Source organism: Clinocottus analis, unplaced genomic scaffold (assembly GCF_023055335.1).
Source record: "Clinocottus analis isolate CAN_PGR_092001 unplaced genomic scaffold, fCliAna1.0.p SCAF_43, whole genome shotgun sequence".
Taxonomy (NCBI): Eukaryota; Metazoa; Chordata; class Actinopteri; order Perciformes; family Cottidae; genus Clinocottus; species Clinocottus analis.
This window is the reverse complement of record NW_027176187.1, coordinates 6,845-31,406: the sequence shown is the minus strand read 5'-3', so window position 1 is coordinate 31,406 and position 24,562 is coordinate 6,845. Positions and strand designations below refer to the sequence as shown.

The following is a 24,562-nucleotide window of genomic DNA, read 5'->3' as shown; positions in this document are numbered from 1 at the left end:
TTGTTTTCCTTAGCTATTAACCATTTTATTTATCTCTCTTTACTATTTGAGGATTGTTTAATGCAATTATTTTGACATTATGTCCGTCACCTGAATGTACCTGAATTTATATTTTTACGTATAAATTCCATAGCCTGTAACCCTACAGTTTGGAGTGGGTAGAGTCGGGAATGAGATTTCAAATTTCAATGTATAAATCCTCTTCCCTGGTGGGATAAAAATTGTGAAAATCAATAAAACATATTTACACAAAAATAAATATCACAAAAAAATGAGTAAATAACGATATAAAAATAAAGAATTTCCCCTGTGTTCCTGTAGCTACATAAATAAAATGAATCAGCATTACTATCACTCATTACGTTTTCACACACATTCGGCATCTGCATATGAGTTTACGTTAGCTATAAAAACATCAACAACCCTGTGGTACTTCACAAATATCAGCAAGCTGACAGGTGTAACTTAACTCAGCTGGAACCTCATGAAGAGAGGCTTCTCGTCTAAAGGCGTTGCTGAAGTCCACGCGTGAGAGACACCACGGCTGCAATACGGCATCATCTGGCTGCTAACCAACAGCGTCGCCGTGCGTGAAGCCAGATAGTTCACATAAATGCATATGGTTTACATAAAGCATAAATGCATATGATGGTTTACATAAATGCATGTGTGCTTCAGCACTTCTCCCCACTATGTGCTGTCGGACCGGGCTGTCCAGTCCAAGTACTGGCTTCTGCGTGTGGAGATCCAACGCCTTGTCACGCTCGTGTCACCTCAGCCAAACTTTTTGGGTGCAAATCACCTTGGCAGGTGATTTGCACCCAAAAAGTAAAGTGGGTGGTGCTCACTTTAACCTGGGGTATTAACAACAAGTAAATCTACATGCATGTAGTATGTAAACCCCGGGGTGTCTTACCTGTTCTCATTGACCCTGTACGCACAATAAAAGGAATTAACAAAGACACAAGAGAAGTAGGCTGCTGACAGCCAAAGTAATAGTTGAACAAATGTGGTGTAACTAAAGACAAATCAATAAACCAGCAAAAAAACAAACAGTATCAATAAACCAGCAAACAGAGCTCAAACAGAGCTCTGCCCCAGCTCAACCCAAAAGCAAAAAAGCATTTACATTACATTACATGTCATTTAGCTGACGCTTTTATCCAAAGCGACTTACAATAAGTGCATTCAACCGTAAGTACGAAGTAGGAACAACAACAGTCAAGACAGAACAATTTCTCACCTCACCTCACAAAGTGTAATTTTGGCCAGTTCTGCCCAGTTCTTTTGTTTCGGGTTGTCTTTCACTTTTGTCTGGCACGCCTTCCTTTGTATATCGATATGCTGGTGCATTTCTTCACATCTTCTGCGAATGGAAGAAGCTGGGGAGCATTCCATTTAGCCTCACTCTGATTTCTGAGGGCCTGGACTGACACAGACTCATTCCACTTTGTGTCACAGATCTGCTTAAATATCTGATGGTGCTTGGCTAGTGGGAAGATGGTTCTGAGGTCTCTGGGTGTACTGGTTTGGCGTTGGGCGGAGATGTTGTATTTCCCCAGTCGATCCAGTGAGTGGTATAATCTGGCCTTGTGGTGGATGGTTTGGGATTAGAGGTATGAGGTTCACCAGGCAATTGATCTTGAATCCCAGCAGGTGAAGATCATTTTGGTCAACTTTCTATGCGTTCATTTAGTGGTGATCTGCCAGGCCTGATGGTGGTCCTGCATCGCCGCCAAGAGCAGGTCCCATTTAATATTCCTCAATGAGTCCTCATAGTGTCCCCTCAAGGATTTGCATGTTTGGGAGGCACTTTCTGTGGTGACCATGATATCTACCTCACCACTGTTCTGTGATGGTCTTGGGTAAAAAGACTTGAGTTTTGTTATTGGGGCTAGTATATTTTATATTACATTACACATTTACAAAACCACTGGCACTAGAAAAGAATGGTTGAATAAATAGATTAAATATTAAAATTCAACTGTCCCTCAAGACCAATATTTAGGCTCATATCATCTATAATTGTTTATCTTATATCCACATTCAAAATGCTGTATCTTAGGGCAGACTCCCAAAGTTTAATGCTTAATGTCTGATGTACGATTTCTTGATGTTTTAGTTCTGTAGAGCAATACCTCACGCACTCATCACTGTGAGCCTTGATGCCTGTAAAAGGGAACTCCTTTTCACGTCACACACTCTGTGGTGGTCCAACTAGCTCAATACTGCTCTCTGGTTGACATGTCTGTAAAGATCCTTCCAAAATTTAACACAAACTATTACATGTGAGTTAGAATCTCCTATTTTCATGTGGGACCCACGATTTAGAAGTGAGAATCTTACAGGTTCAAGATTCAGGTTTCTTTGGTGTGGTCGGATGAAAATTGTAGCATGACCAATTTGTGTTTGTGTCTTTTAAATGTCTCACATGGTAACCCTCATTGGGACATGGTATGAGGATAAGATGGCGACTTTGTGTTGTTCCACTGACTTTGAGCAACTCAAATCCTCCCCCTTGTCTGAGTTTAGGATATGCCTCTAAAATACATTCTCTAAAATCATCTGTACTGGTAAGGGTACCTGAAAATAGAATATAAAAGATAATAATACAATCAACCGATCAAACTTGAAATATAACAACGTTGAATGATTGTGAAAGGTTACTTAATTCATGAAAAATACGTCTGTCAATCATGACGCCTGACATACCTTGGAATGTAAAACGCTTATCTCCTAGGCCTACAGCAGCGAGTCTATCTTTAGCGTATCGGTTAGGGACTAAGGACACATTTTTATCCTCAATACAACAGAAAGAGTGAGTGTAGGAATGAACTTGTGCGGGAGCAGCAACAGTTCGCCTCCTTGTCGTCGTCCTTTCTCCATTGTACCGACCAAACAGTCTTGAAGCCTCGGCTAGAATCAAGTGAAGGTCGAGCAAAAGAACTATAATCAGTACAAGAGAATAAGGACGTTACAGAAGAAACGTGTTGGCTAACTAAATCCTAACACACATGATGCACAGCATGAATGAATAAATCACTCATCACGGCGATAGTTATTTATCTACACACGGGATTTGGCATGGAAACCTGTTCCCTGCAGAACCCAACCATCCATTGGGTGCCTGGGTGATATGTTATGTGCCACTGGAGGGGAACATTGGACGTTTGTGATTCTTGGTGTTGCAAAAAAAAAAAAAGCCGTGAACACCACATGGCTCCCAAGTTCTGCTAAATATAACGTTAGTATGTTGGCACCTTGACCAAGAGTATTTAGGTAGCTAAACAACTGCTGTTATGCTGCCTAACGTTGAACATTTAAACAGAAACTTACAGTTCTCAAGCTGCTCGGCCACATCCCACAGCAGGTCTGCCAGCGGCCGCGGGCCACAGCCATGAGAGCTGCTCGACTAGACAGCTTTTAGACTTCCTCTCCATGGTCCATGTGTTAGGGATCGCTTGCTTCTGTCTGGCTCCCGTACTTGACCAATCCTGTTTAACTATGAGGTTCGGACACAGAAATACAGAAATAAATAATGAAGAAATACAGAAATGTAGAAATAGATGTATTTAATGATGTCCTGTTTAGGTGTAACTTATATTTATATATTCCTGTATTTATTCAAACATTTATTTATTTATTACTGTATTTGTGATGAACTGGCGCTGTGATGAACTGGAGACTTGTCCAGGGTGAACTCTGCCTTGGCCCCTTGACAGCTGGGATCGGCTCCAGCGCCCCGCGACCCTAATGAGGATAAGCGGTTAAGATAATGGATGGATGGATGGATTTATTTATACATTTATTTAAACATGTATTCATTTATTCCTGTATTTAGTCATGCATTTACTTATACTTTAGTCATTGTCTGTCCTCCATACGTTGGCTGGGACAGTCCACATATCTGTAAAAGCTGTTGTATCACTTCTTGTACAGAACTTTCTGGAATATGAAGGCTGTTTCTCTAGATCATGAAGCTCTTCATTACTAGACTCCTCACAGTTTTCTAAATCAGTGGTGTTATTTTGAGATGTTCCTCCTGGGCCATTTCATTACTACCAGAGACTATTTTTCTCCTGTCTGTTCTGTGCCGCCCACTTATCTGTGCATTAAATGTGGAGTACACATTAGTATAAAAGTTACATCCTTTAGATGGAGAGTGGACTCTGAGATGAACTTGTAAATGTGTACTGCGCAGGTGTGTGAAAAAAACTTAATCTGTGGAGAAAAATCACACAAGTGGCAGTGAAAAGTTACTTCAGTTTCACAGAGTTGTGCATCCTGAACTTTCTGGTGACTTTTTGATGAATGGACCGTGAGGGCATTAACGGCGGTCAATGTGCACATCCATTCTTGATGTGAACAAGGGAACAGTACAGTTTCCTTGTTCACAGGACCTGTAAAAACAGAACAGAAGAAAACTATTAGCTCCAGTATAATGTTCCAGTAACATTATAACTCTACTGCAAAGCATTAAACACAACATGCTAATAGTCTCTTACGGCAGCGGTTCTCAAACCTTTTCTAACAACTTTTTGTGACTGCATCTGTGCTTTTTCAAATAATGGAATAAAGATAGTTAAAATCACTTTCAAGTGAACCAGATTGGTCCATCAGACAGAAAAATAGAAACAAAAAAACAATCACTTTGTTAGAACACAAATACAGTTCTAGCTGTGCAAAACAAATAACTCAAATTTGACAAAAAAATAGCTTATTGTGGCTGCAATTGACCGGTTTTGTGCTGAATATATTTTCAAGATATTAATAATGATGTGCAACCTGTCTGAATTAGATGTGTGTGAGCCATGAAGTTGTATCAGTATTAGTGGCTGCAATGAGATGCTTTCATCTACAAATTTTTAAAAACGGGGTTGCCGACTCTCTGTTGAGCGTAGTATTTTGTTTTGAGAGAGGCAAGAGCAGAAAAGCCGACCTCACGAAGATTTAAGCGAGACGCCATTAACCGTGGACTTGTAACCAATGATGTAACCAATGCACGGCGGCTATTCATCAAGGAGCTGGAAAAAGAGCTTGTCATGCCACATATGAAGATGCGCATGGAGGGCACGCCCCACCTCCAAACGCATATCATAGAGGCAATGGGAAGATGAGGGTTAAAAAAAAAAAATACTGCCGCCATCCAGCCACCTGAGGACATCCGCTAGGAGGGCCAAGCGAAGGCCCTCCTAGCGGTTATCAAAGGCACAACAAGAACTTCTGTTCTGTGGCATCACGAATATACATGTAAACATATAGAGGCTGAAATAACCACAGCCACTAAACAAACCTAAAAAACATCAACAAAGTCACAAAGCTGTAAAGGTGAATTACAGGATGTGTTGGGTTTCACTGAAAACATCAAATTGACTTCAGTCATTATAAAACCTCCAAAACACAAAAACTTTGAGATAACTGACCACTCCAAACAAAGATATGACGTCAATAAGGTGTTTATTGATGTAGCCCAAATAATCATTTTGACATCATGATGAACATAATTTTCACAATTGAAGCTGAAAGTGGATACATATAGAAATAAGACTCATAATCTTTAGAGTTCAAAGGTTAGTGTTCATGCAAATGAGCATTTTATGTCCATGATTCGTTAATGCAATCTTAATAGACAACAATTAGGCCGTATATATGGTGACTGTGTGTGTGTTTGTGTTTGTGTGTGTGTCACTGACAAATAATTATTGTATAACAACGTATAAAAAAAAAGTCAGCTTTAAATGTCAATTTTCTTTTGTGCGAAACATACAGAAGATTGAAAAGTATGTTTCTCTCCTGTCCAACATGAAGTGAAATTTGATAATAATAATAAAGTGCAAAACAGGAAACAAAAAGTTTAAAAAGAACACATAAACAACATACAAATTAAGGTCCTATTATAAACTACATATAAATTAGGATACTATAATAAACTATAAGTGTGTAATATAGCAACAGTCAGACATGAGTCTAAAAGAGGACGACTAATCATCAAATCATGTTTTTCCTTTTTTACTCATTCAAAGTTAAAAGGTTTCATGGTTGTTTTTTCACTGAACAATTCTTGACATTCAAATCAACATAATACAATAAATACTAAATAATCAAAACAGTAATAATTAGTGTCAATAGTTTAGCTTATAGCGAGTGTGACGACCCTCTTTGCCACTGGCCGTTGTCCTGCCGGTGTGCAGGTGGGCGTGGCCAACAGGGTCGTCAGCAGAGTGGGGACACCTGGCGCTCGTTAGGGGCAACTAGGTGAAGGGCCCCAGGTTGAGTGTTGTCTCTCTCTCTGCCACGAGACTCCAGTGGGCTGGTGGAGCTTTGTTGTACCGTTAATTAGCAGAGAGTAAAAGTTAAGTAATTAGCTCACACTGTGTGAATTAAAAATGTAACGACTCGACCGGTGGCAAACGGCTGCACCTTCCTACCTTCCTTACTTATTTCCTTAGTTACTTGTGTGTCTTCTCCTCTCAGGCTGGAGTATCCACCAGTGAAGCGGCTCCAGCATATGATAATATAAATCAAAACTGTCTGTAGATGCTTTTCATATTCATGTGTATGTTGAAGTTCAGGTTAGGTTAGCAAGGTCAGTACAACACAGCTATGCAGCTGTAGTTCCATCCATCCATCCATTTTCCGCCGCTTATCCGGGGTCGGGTCGCGGTGGCAGCACACCCAGCAGACCGACCCAGGCTTCCCTCTCACCCGCAACATTTTCCAGCTCGTTCTGGGGGACCCCGAGACGTTCCCAGGCCAGCCGGGAGATATAATCCCTCCAGCGTGTCCTGGGTCTTCCCCGGGGCCTCTTCCCAGTTGGACGTGCCTGGAAAACCTCTAATGGGAGGCGTCCAGGAGGCATCCGAATTAGATGCCCGAACCACCTCAGCTGACTCCTTTCGATACGAAGGAGCAGCGGCTCGACTCCAAGCTCCCCCCTGATGTCCGAGCTCCTTACCCTATCTCTAAGGCTGAGCCCGGCCACCCTACGGAGGAAGCTCATTTCGGCCGCTTGTATCCGCGACCTCGTTCTTTCGGTCACGACCCAGAGTTCGTGACCATAGGTGAGGGTTGGAACGTAGACCGACCAGTAAATAGAGAGCTTCGCCTTCCGACTTAGCTCCCTCTTCACCAAGACGGACCGGTACAGCGCCTGTTTTACTGCTGCAGCCGCACCGATCCGCCTGTCGATCTCTCGCTCCACCTTACCCTCACTCGTGAACAAGACCCCGAGGTACTTGAACTCCTTCGCTTGGGGCAGGCATGTTGTCCCCACCTGAAGGGAGCAATCCACCGGTTTCCGGCAGAGAACCATGGCCTCGGATTTGGAGGCGCTAACCCTCATCCCTGCCGCTTCACACTCGGCTGCAAAACGCCCCAGCGAATGCTGTTTGCTTCCTCGGAACGTGACCACGTTCCGAGGAAGCAAACAGGACCACATCATCTGCAAACAGCAGAGAGGCGATCCCGAGGCCCCCGAACCGGATTTCCTCCGCCCCCCGGCTGCGCCTAGAAATCCTGTCCATGAAGGTCACAAACAGGACCGGTGATAAAGGGCAGCCCTGGCGGAGGCCAACACCCACCGGGAACGTGTCTGACTTAATACCGAGGATACGGACACAACTCCTACTGCAGGCGTATAGAGACCGAATAGCCCGTGCCAACGGATCCGGCACCCCGTACTCCTGCAGCACCCCCCACAGAACCCCCCGAGGGACCCGGTCGAAAGCCTTCTCCAAGTCCACAAAGCACATGTAGACTGGTTGGGCAAACTCCCAAGACCCCTCCAGTAGTCCCGCAAGGGTAAAGAGCTGGTCCACTGTTCCACGACCGGGACGGAATCCGCACTGTTCCTCTTGAATCCGAGGTTCGACAAGCGGTCGGAGTCTCCTTTCCAGCACCCTGGCATAAGCTTTTCCCGGGAGGCTGAGTAGTGTGATACCACGATAGTTCGAGCACACTCTCCGGTCCCCCTTCTTGAAAATGGGAACCACCACCCCGGTCTGCCAGTCCATGGGCACTGTTCCCGACCCCCATGCGACACTGAAAAGGCGTGTCAGCCAAGACAGCCCAGCAATGTCCAGCGCTTTCAGCATCTCAGGGCGGATTTCATCCACCCCCGGCGCCTTGCCACCAAGAAGCTCTTTAACTACCTTAGTGACCTCTGCCAGGGATATGGGTGCACCCACCCCAAGGTCTTCAGGCACTGCCCCCTCCCCAGGGGACATGTTGGCCGGGTTTAGGAGTTCCTCAAAGTGCTCTTTCCACCGTCCGACGATGTCCCCAGTCCGAGTCAGCAGTTCCCCTCCCCCGCTGAGAACAGCCTGGGGTAGGCCCTGCTTTCCCTTTCTGATCCGCCGGATGGTTTGCCGGTACCCATCAGCTGCTTCAGGAGACCCCTGGGCCAACCAGGCCCGAAAGGCCTCCTTCTTCAACTTGACGGCTTCCCTCACCCCCGGTGTCCACCACCGGGTTCTCGGGTTACCGCCGCGACAGGCACCGACGACCTTCCGACCACAACTCTTGACAGCAGCTTCCACAATAGAGGCTTTGAACAAGGTCCACTCGGATTCCATGTCCCCAACCTCCCTCAGGATGCGTGAAAAGTTCTTCCGGAGGTGGGAGTTGAAGACCTTCCGGACAGGATCCTCAGCTAGACGTTCCCAGTTCACCCTCACAACACGTTTGGGCTTGCCAGGTCTTTCCAGCCGCCTCCCTCGCCATCTGATCCAACTCACCACCAGGTGGTGATCAGTTGACAGCTCTGCTCCTCTCTTTACCCGAGTGTCCAAGACATACGGCCGCAGGTCAGATGATACGATTACAAAGTCGATCATTGATCTTTGGCCTAAGGTGTTCTGGTACCAAGTACACTTATGAACCACCTTATGCTCAAACATGGTGTTTGTGATGGCCAAACCGTGGCTAGCACAGAAGTCCAACAACAGAACACCGTTCGGGTTCAGATCGGGCAAGCCGTTCCTCCCAATCACCCCCCGCCAAGTTTCACTGTCATTACCCACGTGACCGTTGAAGTCTCCCAGGAGAACTATAGAGTCGGCAGGAGGCGCCCTCTCCAGGACCCCTCCAACCGACTCCAAGAAGGCCGGATACTCCGAGCTGCTGTTCGGTGCATAAGCACAAACAACAGTCAGAGCCTTACTCCCCGCAACCCGAAGGCGCAGGGAGGCGACCCTCTCGTTCACCGGAAAAAACTCCAACATAGCGGCGCTCAGCCGGGGACTCGTGAGTATCCCCACACCCGCCCGGCGCCTCTCACCCTGGGCAACTCCAGAAAAGGACAAAGTCCAACCCTTCTCCAGGAGCTTGGTTCCAGAGCCCTTGCTGTGCGTGGAGGTGACCCCAACTATATCTATCTGGTACCGTTCCACCTCCTGCACCAGCTCCGGCTCTTTCCCCGCTAGCGAGGTGACGTTCCACGTCCCTAGAGCTAGTCCATGCTGCCGGCGATCGGCTCGCCCAGGTCTTCTGCCTGGTCTGCCGCCCGGTCTGCATTGCACCCGACCCCGATGATCCTCTCCGCGGGTGGTGGGTCCACGGAGTGGCTGCGGCACCATGTTGTTCTTTCGGGCTAAGCCCGACCGGGCCCCATGGGCGAAAGCCCGGCCGCCAGACGCTCGCCGACGAGCTCGCCTCCCAGGTCTGGCTCCAGGAGGGTGCCCCGGTTTCCCTTGTCCGGGCGAGGTGACTAAGCTGTTAGCGCTGCTTGTAGTTGTGTCTAGAAATGTTTGGTTCTCATGGAAACTTTAGTCACACGCCTGCACTCCTCAACACACACACACACACACACACACACACACACACACACACACAGACAGACAGACTTGTTTATCAGTATGTTGACAGTAGAGAGAAGCAGACTGGACGTTGCACGTCTCTTTCTGTGAGAAGAGATGAGAACACAGGATTCTCCTCCTCTTGACAGTTTAGAAGTTTAGAGACAATTAAATGTTACTTTGCTTTTGACATGTTGATGACGGAAAACCGTGTATTAAAGAGTCGAACTTCCGGCTGTTCAGTGTGTTGTCTTAGAGTCAGACGGTCAACCTGCGTTGACTGGACGACTCCCTGCTTTTGCAACTGCAGAGCTTAGTACTTTACCTGTGATCGAGGAAATAAATTACGAGAAAAAGAGAAGTTGTCGAACTGAATTCTTCTGGAGGCTACACCAGGCTTCCAATAATTATTCACGCTAACACACATATGTGAATGAGTGTTTACAGTAAATTGTGTGTGTACAGTTTATTAGAAAAGATGGAGGTCATCCACTTAATACATTCATACAATGTACTACGTGGACAAGCATACAATACTTAATAATCATCATTATTCCCTTGTTAGTCTCATCGAGGGGACATTTATTGTCTTCTTTAAAGTTCTGATAAATCCGTGTCTCTTCTTTTCTTCAGTCGTTTTCAGCACCTGAAAGCACAGAAACTCATCAGCACAACACTGCCGGCTGTTTTGTCTCCTGAATGAAGCGTAGTGACGCTCCCCTGGGGTCTAACAGGCTATTTCACATTTAAGTCCCCACAAATAAAAGATAAATAATACACATTCAATGCATTTGTTGCATTTTTTCAACACAGAATGAAAATAACATTAACATTGTAACACTGAATTAAAATAGCTTTAACATTTTAACATTAAATTAAAATAACTTTAACATTGTTACGCTGAATTAAAATAGTAACTAGAAAATTTCGCAAGAAATTTTGAAAGTGTGGCTACTACTGCCGTAAGAAGTCACAGTATATAGCTTTTGTTTATGACGCTGTCTCTCCTCAAAAAGACTTGAGTTGGTTTGTGTGTTAAACTGATTGGCTGATATGAAGCGCCTGTGTGCTCTCGTGGTCATGGTGACTAAGTGAGAGCCAGCAGACTGATTAGAGGCAGACTGGACTGTGGACTTAAGGAAATAAACTACTGAATGTACTGAACACACGCCAACGTATATGCAATATCATACCATCTTATTAATGATCACAGTGTTGACAACTACAATCCTCAATCAGTGGTAGAAAGAACCAAAGTCCTGTATGGACCTCATGAGGACCCCATAGTGAGTTCTAGAGAGAACCTTTAGTTCCTGTTGGAAACCTGTGTGGGATCTTGTTTGGACCCTTAAAGATAGAAACCTTCATATGTGGTTCTGGTTAAAACTCTTGATGCTTAGTTCTAGGTAGAACTCTGTGTAAAGGAACCTTGAGGAAAGGTTCTCCCTGGAACCAAAGAGGGTTCTCCTCTGGGGACGAACCACAGACCCTCCAGGGTTCTAGTGAGCACATTTATTTCTAAGAGTGTAGTTACTTTGCAGGGTAAGATGTTTTTTATAAAGCGTGTGCTAATGTTATGAATTATGGTGCATTGTTTTGTAGAAGAATGTTAGTAATAATGATGCAATAACATGTTTATTATATTAAAGCTCTCTAAAGAGTTTATTCTGCAGCACGAGTGCTTTTACTTTTGATCACGAAGAACATCCTTCTGTAGTTTTTACATCAAATTCTGAATGTAGGTGTTTTATTGATAATGTGTTTTTTCATTGTGATGATGCTTCGTTTGCTTCAATAAAACCTTTGAATGAGCTTTCTGTGTCACAGTTCTTCATGTACTTCAGCTCAGAGTCTAATGACTCAACACAAAGGGTCAACAACAAAAGACAACAACATTTTATATATGTGTGTGTGTGTGTGTGTGTGTGTGTGTGTGTGCGTGTGTATATGAGTCTATTTGTACCACCTGGTGAGTTCTCCTTTGTCCTACTTCCTGGAGTCGTCTTTGAACGTGACGTTTTTGACCATCGTCGTGGCAACTGGTGTCTCAACGTCAGCTGATCTCTCAGCGTTTGTCCTTGTCACCATGGTGATGTTTTGTGCAGGATGATGACTGTGACTCCCTCCCAAGCACATTCAGACAGCAAATAGTTTCCGTAACGGGTTTTAATGAATTCCTCTCCATCCATACAAAACCGTGAAAACTATGCCACACAAGGTAAACGCACAACACACAACGCACAACACACAACACACGTTAGCCAGACAGCAAAACAGCTACAAAACAAAGCGCAAATAAATAACATATGGACAAAAAATACCGCGTTGGCTGCGTGCTACGAGAAGAAAATCCTCTTCTTCCAGTCCTCAACATAGTTCCCTTCAACTCCTTGTGATGTCTGTATCCTGCCGGCGTAAAGGTGCGTGATACTAAAGGGCAAATTATACTTCTACAACTACAACTGCGGCTGGCCATGCAGTCGGATCGACGGACTCGTTTTGGTTTATAGTTTCCGTGTGTTTTTCATACTCCAGACCAGTAGGTGGCGCAACGACCGTTAAGAGTCGACCTGCACACTGACGTTCAGCGATATCTCCCTTCAGGAATTCACCTCCATCTGCGTGTCCTGATACTCCGTCAGACGGGTTTTATAAATGCTCATATTTGTGGCATCTTCAGCCAAACGTTCTTCAACAGGATCCATTGTTCCTGTTTCTGCTGTGGCTTTTAAAAACAGAGGTATTATGCTATGAAACCGGAAATGAGACTCAGAAAGAATGTGGTTAGCGGACCAATCACGGCCTTGCTGCTGCGAACGGCTCGCGTAGCTTTGACAGATAGTCAGAAATTTTGGGCGACACACACAAGATGGCTGATCGGACTGCGCAAGGGGGCCATGCGTGTCTTGCGTGCTTTCGTCCCTGCGTAAAACCTGAGTATAAATCAGTCTTAAGGAGTGAGCGAGCCTTCCCAGCGCAGTGAGCACACAGGTGTGGTGTGTTCAGGTACCACTATAAAGCTCCGTGCGCTCTACCTAACAGCTCCGCTGAGGCTCTTTCTGTAATTACCCAGCGATGCCATACACAAATACAAAATATAACCCAAAGGAAAACAGTCACAAAACATCAAACCAATACAGTGGCAACAGTTACAATGATGATGATGATGATTTACAGCCAACACGTCAGCTGTGCAGCTGTCCAGCAGCTTGACTGAAGGTGACCTCACAGCTGTTCTGTTGTGGACACTATGGGTCTCTACGGTGAACTTCTCCTGTTACTCTCCACCTGAGCATCCTGACAACGTCAGCGCTGCGTCATGAGGGCGACCTCTGGTGATGAGACATAGAACTACAAGGAAGAAGACTGAGAAAGTCTGGAAACACGTCAGGATAAAAACCTGAATCAGGACACAACTAAAAAATACACAAACATCTGGAAACAAATCAGGAAAAATAGAAAATTCTGGGAGAAAATAAAAATTTCGGGAAAAAATCTGGAAATTCCACACTTTAAAGAGATCAGAAAACAATCATTTGTAAACAAATGAATCAGTAAAAATAATTGAATAAGGACACAAATGAGGAAAAAAATATTTAAAAATTTAAAAAAGTGAACAAATTGGAGATCTGGTCAGTGCTCGGGGATGTGTCCAAATTAAAGCTAATTTGTACTTCTGTATGGTATCCATTTTGGATTGTTCTTATAATCTTAACAGATGTTTGTTTCTGTGCTTAAGAGACAATACAAGTCAGAAAGGAGAATGTTTTATAGGTTTACATGGATGAAGCTTTTTGCTTGGCTGAAGTGTTCAAGCATTAAATGCATCCCGTGTCTATTGATCCTTCAAACAGGTCATCCTGAAGAAAGCCTCTGATACGTCAATGAATGTCTTAGTATGAAGGTTCTGCCATGTTTGTTTGTGCTGATCAGTGGATTCACTTGTTTACAGAAGAGACCAGGGGCCTGTCTCACGAAGCTGGATTTCGGTTTAGCGAGGTAACTTCTGGATTAACTTCTGGATTAACTCTGGATTTTCTGTCTCACGAAGCTGGTTCACTTTTTAGCGGGGTCCGTTGCCCCGGTAACTTACGCCTAACCTGCTCCGGAGCAAGTTAAGTTCCCGGATAAGATCTCAGCGGGGATATAAGACGCCTCCTGGCCAATCATTGTCCTGGAAACAAGACCCGCCCATTTCTATAGAGTCCCGTTGAGGAAGGACACGGATAGTAAGAGCAGCGCTCTGCAGACAGCGCGTTGTTCGTGACGGCAAAACCATCCATCATACGTGAAGCCTGGAAGATATTATAATAAACTCACTGACTGCTTTGAACTAAGTTCTTGTGCTTGTTTTAACTTGCTCTCATGATCTTTTAGCTCCACTGGGGTTGCATCTGAAGTGAGGATAAATTGTTAAAACGAAAAGATAATAAAAAATAAGAACATACATTTGAGACAGTGATTTAACATTAGAAACCCAGTAATTTACGCATTGACGGAGTCGGCAATGTTTTTGCCAGGATTCCTTGCGGCTTCTTGCTGCTGCAGCAGGGTTGCATTTTGCTTTTTGCTTGTATTCTTTCTCCATATTTGTCGTACGTTCTTCAGATCACGGCCTGCTCCTCCGTTGTAAAATACGTTGCTCTCGGCTTCTCCCTGGTGCCGATTGGTCAAACGGAGTAAACTCCGCCCATTTTATGTGCACGAGCACAGATCTAGATGAGACACTCGTGGGTTGACTTAACCAGTTGATAACCGGCTTCTTGAGACCAAAAAGCGAGACTGCGGACATCTGGTTAAGTGCAGCTGGATAACTGAGGGAAACCCGGCTATGTTAACCCAGAGTCTTGAGACAGGCCCCAGAGGTCTTAAGCCAGCAGTGTATTTCCAGGCTGTTGAACTGTTAGTGAGTATGTGGCACTATAATAACCATTAATGACCCTTGTATGACATCACACAACCACATGGAGAACTTCCGTCTGTGCAGTCGAGCCGCTCTGCAGAAGAACGTCTCAGGATGAATCAGGACGGCCTCTGACTCTGTAGAGAATATTAAATGTGTTGTTATTGACAGTGAGATGAAGCATGTTTGTAAACCCCTTGTTTGTTATTAATATTGTCACAATACCTTGTGTTTAATACACTAACATTACACTTTAACACACCAAGTACACTTGTTTAAAGTACTGCTTTATGTTTGTCTGTTTGTCTTGTTTGTTATTTGATATTCTATTGTAAATTGAATCTGTTTCTATTGCACTGTGTTGATGGAAAAACACATTAGAGCCAAAGAACACATATGCTCGTTTAAATTACACTAATCTCTTCAGTGACTTCAAAACCTTGAAACAAATGTAGGGGCGACTCTAGCTCAGGGGGATGAGCGGTCGTTCTGTAACCGAGATGTACCTGGCTCGATCCCCGGTCCCCGCGCAGATGTCGTAGTGTCCGTGAGCAAGACACTGAACCCCTCGCTGCTCTGCGGGCGCCCGTGAATCAGTGAGGGGAGTGTTTGACCCCTTAACCTCATCATCAAGCATACAGAGAAGAAAAAGTGCATCTTGTTTTCTTTCATTTGAAAAGTAGTAGTTTTTAACAAGATTCATTGTAAAAACTTATGAATCCAAAATGTTAATTAACCTCAATAATTAAGACAGTCTGTCAACACAATGTTAAACAACTGAGGTGTTACTGCCACCAAGTGGTGTGAATCTGTATTGCCCCAGTCCCCATGAATAACCCCACTGCCTACAAGGGATGTGTATAATGACAACATGTCGCTGTTTTACACGTTTATATTGTGACCGGGAAGGCTTTTATTATGACACAACAAGAATGGGTTAGGTAAATTATAGTTTGGACTTGAGCAGTGAACTCACTGCTCAAGAGCAGTGAGTTCGTCAAGGCACTCTCCTTGTCCCATCCAATCCAGGAACCCACAGCACACCCTGAGACTCCCCGGTGTCTCTCACCTTGGTATGGACATTTTTATATCATTTTAATCTATATATATTTCCCCTTGATTTTCTGTAAATTGGGTTTTTATGTCTTACAGGTAAACAGTGCCCCCTGCTGGTCCCCTCCGGTATAACACTCTGGGATAAGGGTTAGGGACGCTGGCCGTCACTGACGCCCACTCGCGGCTCGGGTGGAACCTTTCGGGGCCTTCGGACCTCCAGGCCACGGGGCCCCACGGAGGGACACCCCCCGTGAAAAACAACCACAAGAAAAAAACACAAGACCAGGGCAGTTTTTAACTTTTTTTATTGGGAAACAGTGCTCTCTGTGACGGATTGGAACTGCTGCCTCATGGCCATGGCTCGTGGCCGGTCCAGCTGCTGGGCGTAAAACTGATCGGCCGTCCCGGTGTTGTGGCACATGAACTCGGCCAGCCTGGTTCGGTCGGAGGGGGTGTGGTGGTTCTTGGCCTGCGGGCGGAGGACAGAGGGTGTTAGACGGTTGTGCCGGTCCCCAAAAGAACCGTACGAGAGAGGGGCCATACTCACGTGAGTGGAGACTGCGGTCCTCAGGTCGATGAAGGTCGGCGTCCCGGGTAACCCCATCTCGGTCCAGGCGGCCTGCATGTGTTGGAGGAGGTTTCTGACCGGGCCGGACCCGGACCCGGAGCTGGACACCAGGACCCGGTTGCAGGTGGGGAGGAAGCAAGGGTCATGGCAGCGCCCCTGCCGATACCATGGAAGATAGCTGGGCGTCTCTGTCACTGGGCGAAGCGGGTGTAGAGGTCGCTGGGGAGGGAGGAGAGCCAGACTGGGGAGACCCGGGGTTGGAGGAGCCGGGCTGGGCAGCCCAAGGCTGATGAGAGGGAAGCGGCTGAGAGTCAGGCTGGGAAGAGTCGGGCTGAGAAGGGCTGGGCTGAGAAGGGTCAGGCTGAGAAGGGCCAGGCCGGGAGACCCTAACTGATTAGGGGCTCCTCCCCTAATCAGTGCCAATATAAAAGGCACCTGTTTGCATCCATCCATCTATCTATAATAAATTAAAATGAAATTAAAATTTTGTTGAAAGAATTCAGGGTCTTTATGTTACTGTATGTAATTATTTGACTGTTATTTATTTACAGTATTAAAATGAATACAGGGATGAATTTTACAGCAGCCCAGGATTTGCTGTTAAAAATAATACAGTTCCTTCTTTCTGTGATCACAAGTACAGTATTTTGATTACTACTGTAAAAACAACCACAGTAGTGACTGATTACTACTGTAACATGACTACAGTATTCTCGAGGTACTGTGATTTGTTTTACAGTATGAATACTGTCTAATATACTACAGCTACTTAACTGCTAATTGCTGCCAGCAGGTTACTGTAAATTCTACGGTAATCTTGATACAGTAGATCAGCGGTGTCAAACACGCGGGCTGGATCCGGCAGGATGTCCAGTCCAACAGAAGAAAAATTAAAAAAAACATTTTCTTTTTTTAGAACAAAAGTTTCAGAGGTGGGAATTGAACCTCTGACCTCCTGCATGTAAAACATTCATGCAAACCATTGTGCTATAGTCTCTGTTGACAAAGCTCAGATATTATTTGGTTGAAAGTCGTTAAAAATGGATCAAAACGCCTCACAAAGCGAGGGAACCTGCAGAGAAGAGCAGGCAGATAAACAGAGAGCTGATGTCTGAATGTTTGGTCTTTATGTTTCTAGTTAATTGTTAAAAGACCTTAAAACAGAGTTTATCATCCAAAAACGTTCACCAATGATTTAAACAGAGAAATATTGATGTTTGTTATGCGTTATTATGCTGTGATTTTACTGGTCCGGCACATTTGAGATTAAAATGGGCAGCATGTGACCCCTTCACTAACATGAGTTTGACCCCCCTGATGTCGATAGATAGATAGATAGATAGATAGATAGATAGATAGATAGATAGATAGATAGATAGATAGATAGATAGACAGATAGAGAATTGAATTCAAAGTCAGCTGAAATGAAATCATGATATTCCAATTTTCCAATATTCAAACAGCTCTAAAAATAGATCCTTAAAACTGTAAATTAAAATGACTTCTAGTTCAGGGCGCTGCCTGCTATGCTCATGGCCTTGATATATTACTGTACAGGTTTGGAGCAAATTGAAGGCAAAGTTGTCTCAAAAGACAATGTAAATGTTATTTTTTCTAATGGTCCAATATTCAAAGAGCTATAAAAGCAGATCCTGAAAGGTGAAAATCAGACTTTGAATTATATTTTCTCCAAATCTTCACAGTGATACCTCAATGCCAAACCCATACACAGTAGAGATCCCCTGAATGAGACTGCATGTAATTTATAGTCGGGTTACCAGCTCTGTTTCTTTGAAGGGGCGGCTGTGGCGCTGGAGGATGAGCGGTTGTCTGGATACCACAAGGTACCTGGTTCGATCCCCGGTCCACCTGCAGCTCACAAGTCGAAGTGTCCTTGAGCAAGACACCTAACCCCTCATGACTCCGCGGGCCCAGAGTGGCCCGTGGCAACCTCCAAGCAATTTACCTGAACCCTTAGGCTGTGTACCTGATGTGTAGTAAACACTTCACTAAGTGAGTTTGTTGAAGCTGACATGTAGAGAAGAGCGTCCCATGTTTTATCATGAGAAATAAAGAAAAAGTAGTGACTATAGTATGCCTTTATGAGAAAGCATTTGTGTCAGTGTGTGAACAGCACGGTTGATTGTTGTAGCCTTTTGATTATTGCTTGCTGCTTTGTCACTTTTTCTGCCAAATGGCTCTCCTGAACTTAAGCATGTATTATACAATAGATATGTGTAAAGTCAGTTTTTGCTCATGAAGCAGTAGTTGACCTTACTGTAAGGTTTAGATGTGATTAAATGAGTCTTGATGAAAACAAGTCATAGACACTGAAGGCTCCAGTGCAGTGAGTTGTTTCCATAAATCCATGTGCTTTAAAATGTACCGTCTGATATATGTTGTTTGCTGAACATCATACAAAGGTTAAAGAAGTGACTGAGGCGTCACCGCCACCAAGTGGTGTGAAGCTGTATTGCAACTGAGCGTGTTTTGGTTAAGACTTGTAATTGAGTGTTAAACTAATAACCTGTGCCTCTTGCTGCTCAGAAAGGAAAAAGCAAATGTTTTTGGTTAGGGTTAGGTGTAGGGGAAAAAAGGTTCCCACTGCCTTTCGGCAGCTGGAAGGCACGGGCTCACAATCCAGCCTTTGTCTTAATTTGGTTCTCCCTTTGTGTCCTCATTTAGGGGTGATCTGGTTCCAGGTCGCTGACCATCGGGCCAGGCAGTGGACGGCTCCAGCCCCATATTCCCCAGGTTCTCCATCCCAAGATGGCAGGAGTGTCGGTAGAGGTAAGTGTGTTTATTTATATATATTTTTTATTATTATCATTTGTTTATATGTATCCATGTACATATATCCACACATACATATACATATATGTCCACATACATCCACATGCACACATGCAACATGATTCCTCCTAATCAGGTGATTTTTAATTTTTAGATGGTCTGGTTCAGGCCGTATGGATGCACTGTTTTCAGTGTCCTAATCCATTTCCTTTCTGTCGCCAGTCGCTGACCGTCAGACCAGCCAGTGGACGACTCCAGCCCCATCATCCCCAGGTTTCCCACCCCCCGTGATGTCGGAAATGATCGTACAGGTAAGTGTGTTTTTTATTTCTCCTCAGTGAATATAGATGTTGTTTCAGCCTAACCCCTAACCCTATATAATTTGGCACAAACCTGGCATTTTATGCAATATACTATATTCTTGGAGTGTGGTGTGAAAGCCTGCAGGACTGGGACCCCCAGCTGGGTATGTATATTCTCTATGAATTTTGTGTGTTTAAAAAGTCCTGCATGCTTAAAGCCCTTTTCCTTTTCCGCCCAGGGAAGAATGCACCAGAAGGTCCTTGAGGTTCTTATTCCTTCTGAAAGTGGCTATGGTCTTGAACCCGGCCAGCGACTGTATCTGGTCCTGAGCTATTTCAAAGTTCCTCCTGGCTTTCGGGTTCGGGTTCGGGTTCGGGTTCGGGTTAGGGTTCGGGTTCGGGTTAGGGGTAGGGTTGGGGTGGGTGAGCTGTTCAATGCTAATTAGCGATGAACCGACTCGAGGCATTCTCCTTCCTGCGACCTCCCCCCATCCCCTCAGCGTTTGTTCAGGCCGCCTGCTCGCCTCGTTCCCAGCTTTGTAATCCATTGTCTCTCGACCCTCCTCCTCTCCTTGCAGCTCCAACTCGGGTTATGATCAATAATACTGGCCCTCATGGACTCCCAGCCATGAAGTATCAGATGGGCTATTACCGGAAGGCGTACATTTTTTAATTTTGTGCAATAATATTTGTGCTGCGCTACTCTCGTGGCGAGTGCGTTCCCTGTTTCCCCCACGTATTGCAGGTCACATTTTTTGCAGGTCATGAGATATACACAATTTGTAATTGATACTTTACCCCTAAATTTGTTCTCAAATACTTGTCCCGTATAGACATTCCGGAACCATTTTTTGTACTCGAAATATTTGCCTCTATTGTTCGGCGTTTTGTTCTTCTTTTTATATTTGGGGGGAATTTTTGCTCTTACTAAATAATCTTGTAAATTTTTGTTTTTCCGGTACGCGGGCCTAATTGTATAATTATCTAATATTTTATCTCTATCGTTCATTTTCTGAAATCTAATTTTGCAACTGTGGGAGAATTTTTGTGTGGAGGGGGAGTATGTGCTAATAAAAGGTACGCGGGATGCTACTAGAATCGGTTTTTCTTGTAAGTAGGTCTTAAGAGCCTTCCTACGCATACTTCTGGTATAACCCCTCTCCGCCAGTGCTTTAAACAATATCCTAAACGCCTCAACAAAGTCCTCTTCCCGTGTACATATTCTCCGGAATCTCAATAATTGGGCCTTTAGTAGTCCAGCAAAAGTGTGGCTAGGATGAAAGCTATTCCTGTGTAGTAGTGTGTGTGTGTCTGTGTCTTTAAAGAATACCTTGATGTCCAGTTTGCCCGTTACACCGAAGGATTCTCCTTTAAATACTGTGGTGTCTAAAAAGTCCACTGAGGACATGCTGCAAGTAGATTTTAGGGTGATGGACTGTGTGTGTGCATTGAGGGTTTTGAGGAAATCATCAAATTCTTCTCTAGAGTGGGTCCAGACCCCCCATATATCATCTAAATACCTAAAATAGTACAAGGGTCTGAGTGAACAAGCCTTAAGAGCTGAACTTTCCCACTTGGCCATAAATATATTTGCGTAGGCTGGAGCGAATTTTTTGCCCATCGCTGTTCCTTTTATTTGTAAGTAATATTCCGAATTGAATGTAAAGTCATTGCGCACTAAATTTATTTCTAACAGTTGTAACAATTCTTTATCTGGTCTACGTTTATTTGGGTGTTGTTGAAAACTTTCTTTGATGGCCTGTAATCCTTCTATAGTTACTATATTGGTATACAAACTCTCCACATCTAAAGTAAATAACATGGCGTCTTGTGGGAGGGTAAGCTTTTTGATGATTTCCACAAAATGGTAAGTATCTTTAATATAACTGGGGTGAAGGGTCGAAAGGGGATTCAGAAAATAGTCCAAATATTCAGCCGTCTCATAAGTCTCGCTACTGCAATCAGACACGATGGGTCGCCCCGGAGGGATTTCATGAGGCTTGCTCCATCTAGTGGGGTCTTTGTGAACTTTAGGAAGCATATAAAAAATTCTGGCTCTGGGTTGAGGATTCCCTTTTAAATATTCCAATTGTCTCCCGTTAATAAATTTTTTGTCTCTCAGTGTTTGTAAGATTTTTTGTACCATCGGTATTGTGTCCTTAAAAATCGGCTCTTGAAGTTTGGTGTAATATTTCGCATCCCCTAACTGTCTATAACCCTCCCACAAATACTGTTCCCTGTCCATTATAACTATTGTACTCCCCTTATCTGCCGGTTTAATAATGATGTTTGTGTTCTTACTCAGTTCTACAATGGCCTCCGCTTCCTCTGAAGTGAGGTTTGGTGGAGCTCTGTGTTCTTTAAATTCTGTCTCTAATGCCGCATTATCTGTTTTAATTAATTCTTTTATTCCCGCAGGAATTGCTGAATCCGGTGGAGACCAGGCTGACTTCTTTGTAAAGGGTAAGTATCTTTTTTCTGTCGAGTTCCTAAAAAATTCGGCTAATTTGATGCTCCTGTGATATTGTTGTAGGTCAAATTTTGCTGTAATTTTAATATTTTTATTTGTGCCCCGAGTCGGAATAAAATTGAGTCCCTTTTCTAACAAGTTCCGTTGTGCTAGTGTGCACCTGAACCTCTTGGAGAGGTTGATAATTGACTTTGGCCCCTCCTGAACTAATAGGTCTACAGGGGAATGTAGTTTAAAACCTCTGTCCACCTGTTGAAGATCTCCTTCGTAGTTCCGGGGGCCCAGTGGATGTTGTCCGCGCCCGTCCGGAAGTCCTCATCCGGAATCTTCGGGATGTGATCCTCCAGCGTCGAGATGTGGTCGTTCAGCGCGTCCAGGAGCTGCCTCTCTTTGGGTGGTAAAGACAGGTCGTAGTTCACCTGCGGAATAAAAATCCTGCTGCAGGGGAAGGCCCGCTTAGCCATGTTAATCATTCCTGTCAGTTCCTTGATGGCAGTCACCTTGTTTTTCTGTGATCTGTTGTTAAGGCCAAAGGCCATTATCATACATTCGACCTCTATCAGGGGGCCCACATCCCTCAGAATGTCCTCTGCATTTTTCAGCGATGCTCCCGGAAAGGAGTCTATCTGTAGGTCCATGATTTCATGGGGCGGGAATCTACTGATGTTTGAATCCCCCATGATGATCCACTTCCTGTCGAACCTCATGAGCCAATCCCGGTTCTTATTAGTTGAGTTGGGATGTCTTGTGGGACCTCTCAGGCTATCACCACGGAGTGTCATGCTTGTGGGCGTGTCTAGGCGTGTTTGGACCGCCGTCCGCAGTCTATTTACCTTACATAAGGTGTCTCTGGGTTCTTCGTCGTCGGCTGGGTCTTCCTGGTCACTGTAGTTCTCAGCCAGGTCCAGTAGGATATTCAGGTCCTCCTGCTCTCCTGCCTCTGTCCCCTCCTCCTGTTCTGATCTCTGCGAACTAGAAGGTGCAGGTGTGGAGGATGAACGTGTAATTCTCTCTCCTCTCGGCACGAGAGAGAAAGAGGGCGGGGCCACGTTTTGGCGGAGATTCCCCCCTTGGGGTATCTGTACCAGATGAGAGTTTTTCTCTGGGGAGGAACGTACGTCCCCCCTGTCTGGTACGTCATCAGCATTTTGTGATGACATGTTGGTGGGGAATGTTGTTATTTTGACCCTGGTGGGCATCGTAACTACACAGTCTTTCTCCATCCCCCCAGGCCGTGGGGGGGGTTTTGTCTGTCGTGCGGGTGTCAGGGAATAGGATGTGTCGCTCTGACCTTTTCTCACGTCGTCCTCGGGCCGCGTGTCCATCTTCTCCTTTCCCCCATCCGATGGTCTTGCTTCGGACCGCGATACCGTCCTTCTCTGCTCCCTCGGGACTCCTGTGGCATTGATTTGTGTCGCCTCGTTCTGGGGGCCCTGTTCTACTTCCTCCTGAGGTTCTTCCTCCTGAATTGACCCCAACTCCTCCCTGATAACTCTCTTGGCCAACTCTTCAATACGATAATCTAACCTTCTCCCGAAATATTTCTTCGCCCATTTCATAGCAATTTCAAATGGCTCCTCCCACTCTCTATTCTCAAAATCCCTCAGCACTTTTAACTCTGCCCTCATAGCCTCCTCATAGTGAGTTCTGAGTATAGTCATTGTATTGTCTGCCCAGCCTTTAGCATTTTGTCCAATGCAGAATTTTGTGTCTGGTGTGGGTAGTGCTGGTTTGATCAAATTACCCAAATATTCCTGTGTTCTCCTGATTGTGACTGGTACACTCATCTTGTGACTTACGTTATGGCCGTGGTGTACTAATCTAACAATTTTATTTAATACCCTGACCTTCACTGCAAAGTCTCTGTCTGTGGAGTGGCGGTTGCTTACATTAGCTGCTCCTCCATCAGGTGAGAGGTGGCGTGGGGGATCCCCGCTCTCCTCCCTTCGGGTGACCTTCCCTCGTTGCGTCAGCCGCCCTTCCCCCTCATACGAACGTGTCGTGGGACGGTCCCGTCGTTGCTGTTGTTCCGGCTGGTACCTTGAGGTAGAAGGTTGCTCTTGGTCCCTGTCTCTATCCCCCATCCATCCCAGGACTGTGGCCGGGGGTCTTCCTTTGTCTTTGGGTCGTGTTGTGTCGTCATCAGTTGTTCTTGTTTGTTCCCCCCTTGGCGGTGCTGGGTGGTGTTGTCGTGGGGCGTTGCGGTTCTCCTGTCTTTGTGTGTCGTCACGTCCCACCGGTGCTCCTCTGTTCTCCCGTCTTGTCGTGTAGCGGTCTCGTCTGTAGTCGGTCCGGTCCCCCTCCTGTCGGATGTTATATGAGCGGTGTGACGTGTCATTTTGTCGTCCCATGTCCTTATTCCCCGTGTACCTGCTCCGTCCTGGATAGATGTGGTCGCGGCTGCTCCCCTCTCGTCGTGATTCGTTCCGATTGTTTTCCCTGCTGCCTCCTCCTGGACGTGGCGGGTCGTAATTGTCGTAACGGCGTCTTTTCTGTGGTTGTGGTGACTCTCGGCGGTGTGTCTCTTGGCGTGGCGGGACGTGATTGTCGTCGCGGCGCCGTTCATGTGGCTGTGGTGACTCTCGGCGGTGTGTCTCTTGGCGTGGCGGGACGTGATTGTCGTCGCGGCGCCGTTCATGTGGCTGTGGTGACTCTCGGCGGTGTGTCTCTTGACGT

At 45.2% G+C, this 24,562-nt stretch overlaps 1 protein-coding gene across 1 annotated transcript; it reads right to left on the bottom strand.

The window, feature by feature from the left end:
* Window positions 1-16,057: 16,057 nt before the first annotated feature.
* Window positions 16,058-16,837, bottom strand: LOC137801725 (uncharacterized). The gene is made up of 2 exons (XM_068599095.1): window positions 16,301-16,837; window positions 16,058-16,222 (listed from the first exon to the last, which is right to left on the bottom strand). The coding sequence occupies exons 1-2, from the start codon at window positions 16,772-16,774 to the stop codon at window positions 16,058-16,060; spliced, it is 639 nt and encodes a 212-aa protein (XP_068455196.1). The 5' UTR covers window positions 16,775-16,837.
* Between the last annotated feature and the right edge of the window lie 7,725 nt (window positions 16,838-24,562).

Bases quoted from the DNA above. Each gene is read 5' to 3' on its own strand.
- LOC137801725 (XM_068599095.1), bottom strand. From the start codon at position 16,774: ATGGATGGATGCAAACAGGTGCCTTTTATATTGGCACTGATTAGGGGA. The intron at 16,223-16,300 runs GTGAGTATGGCC...CTCCGCCCGCAG, and splicing joins GGACCGCAGTCTCCACTCAC to GCCAAGAACCACCACACCCC.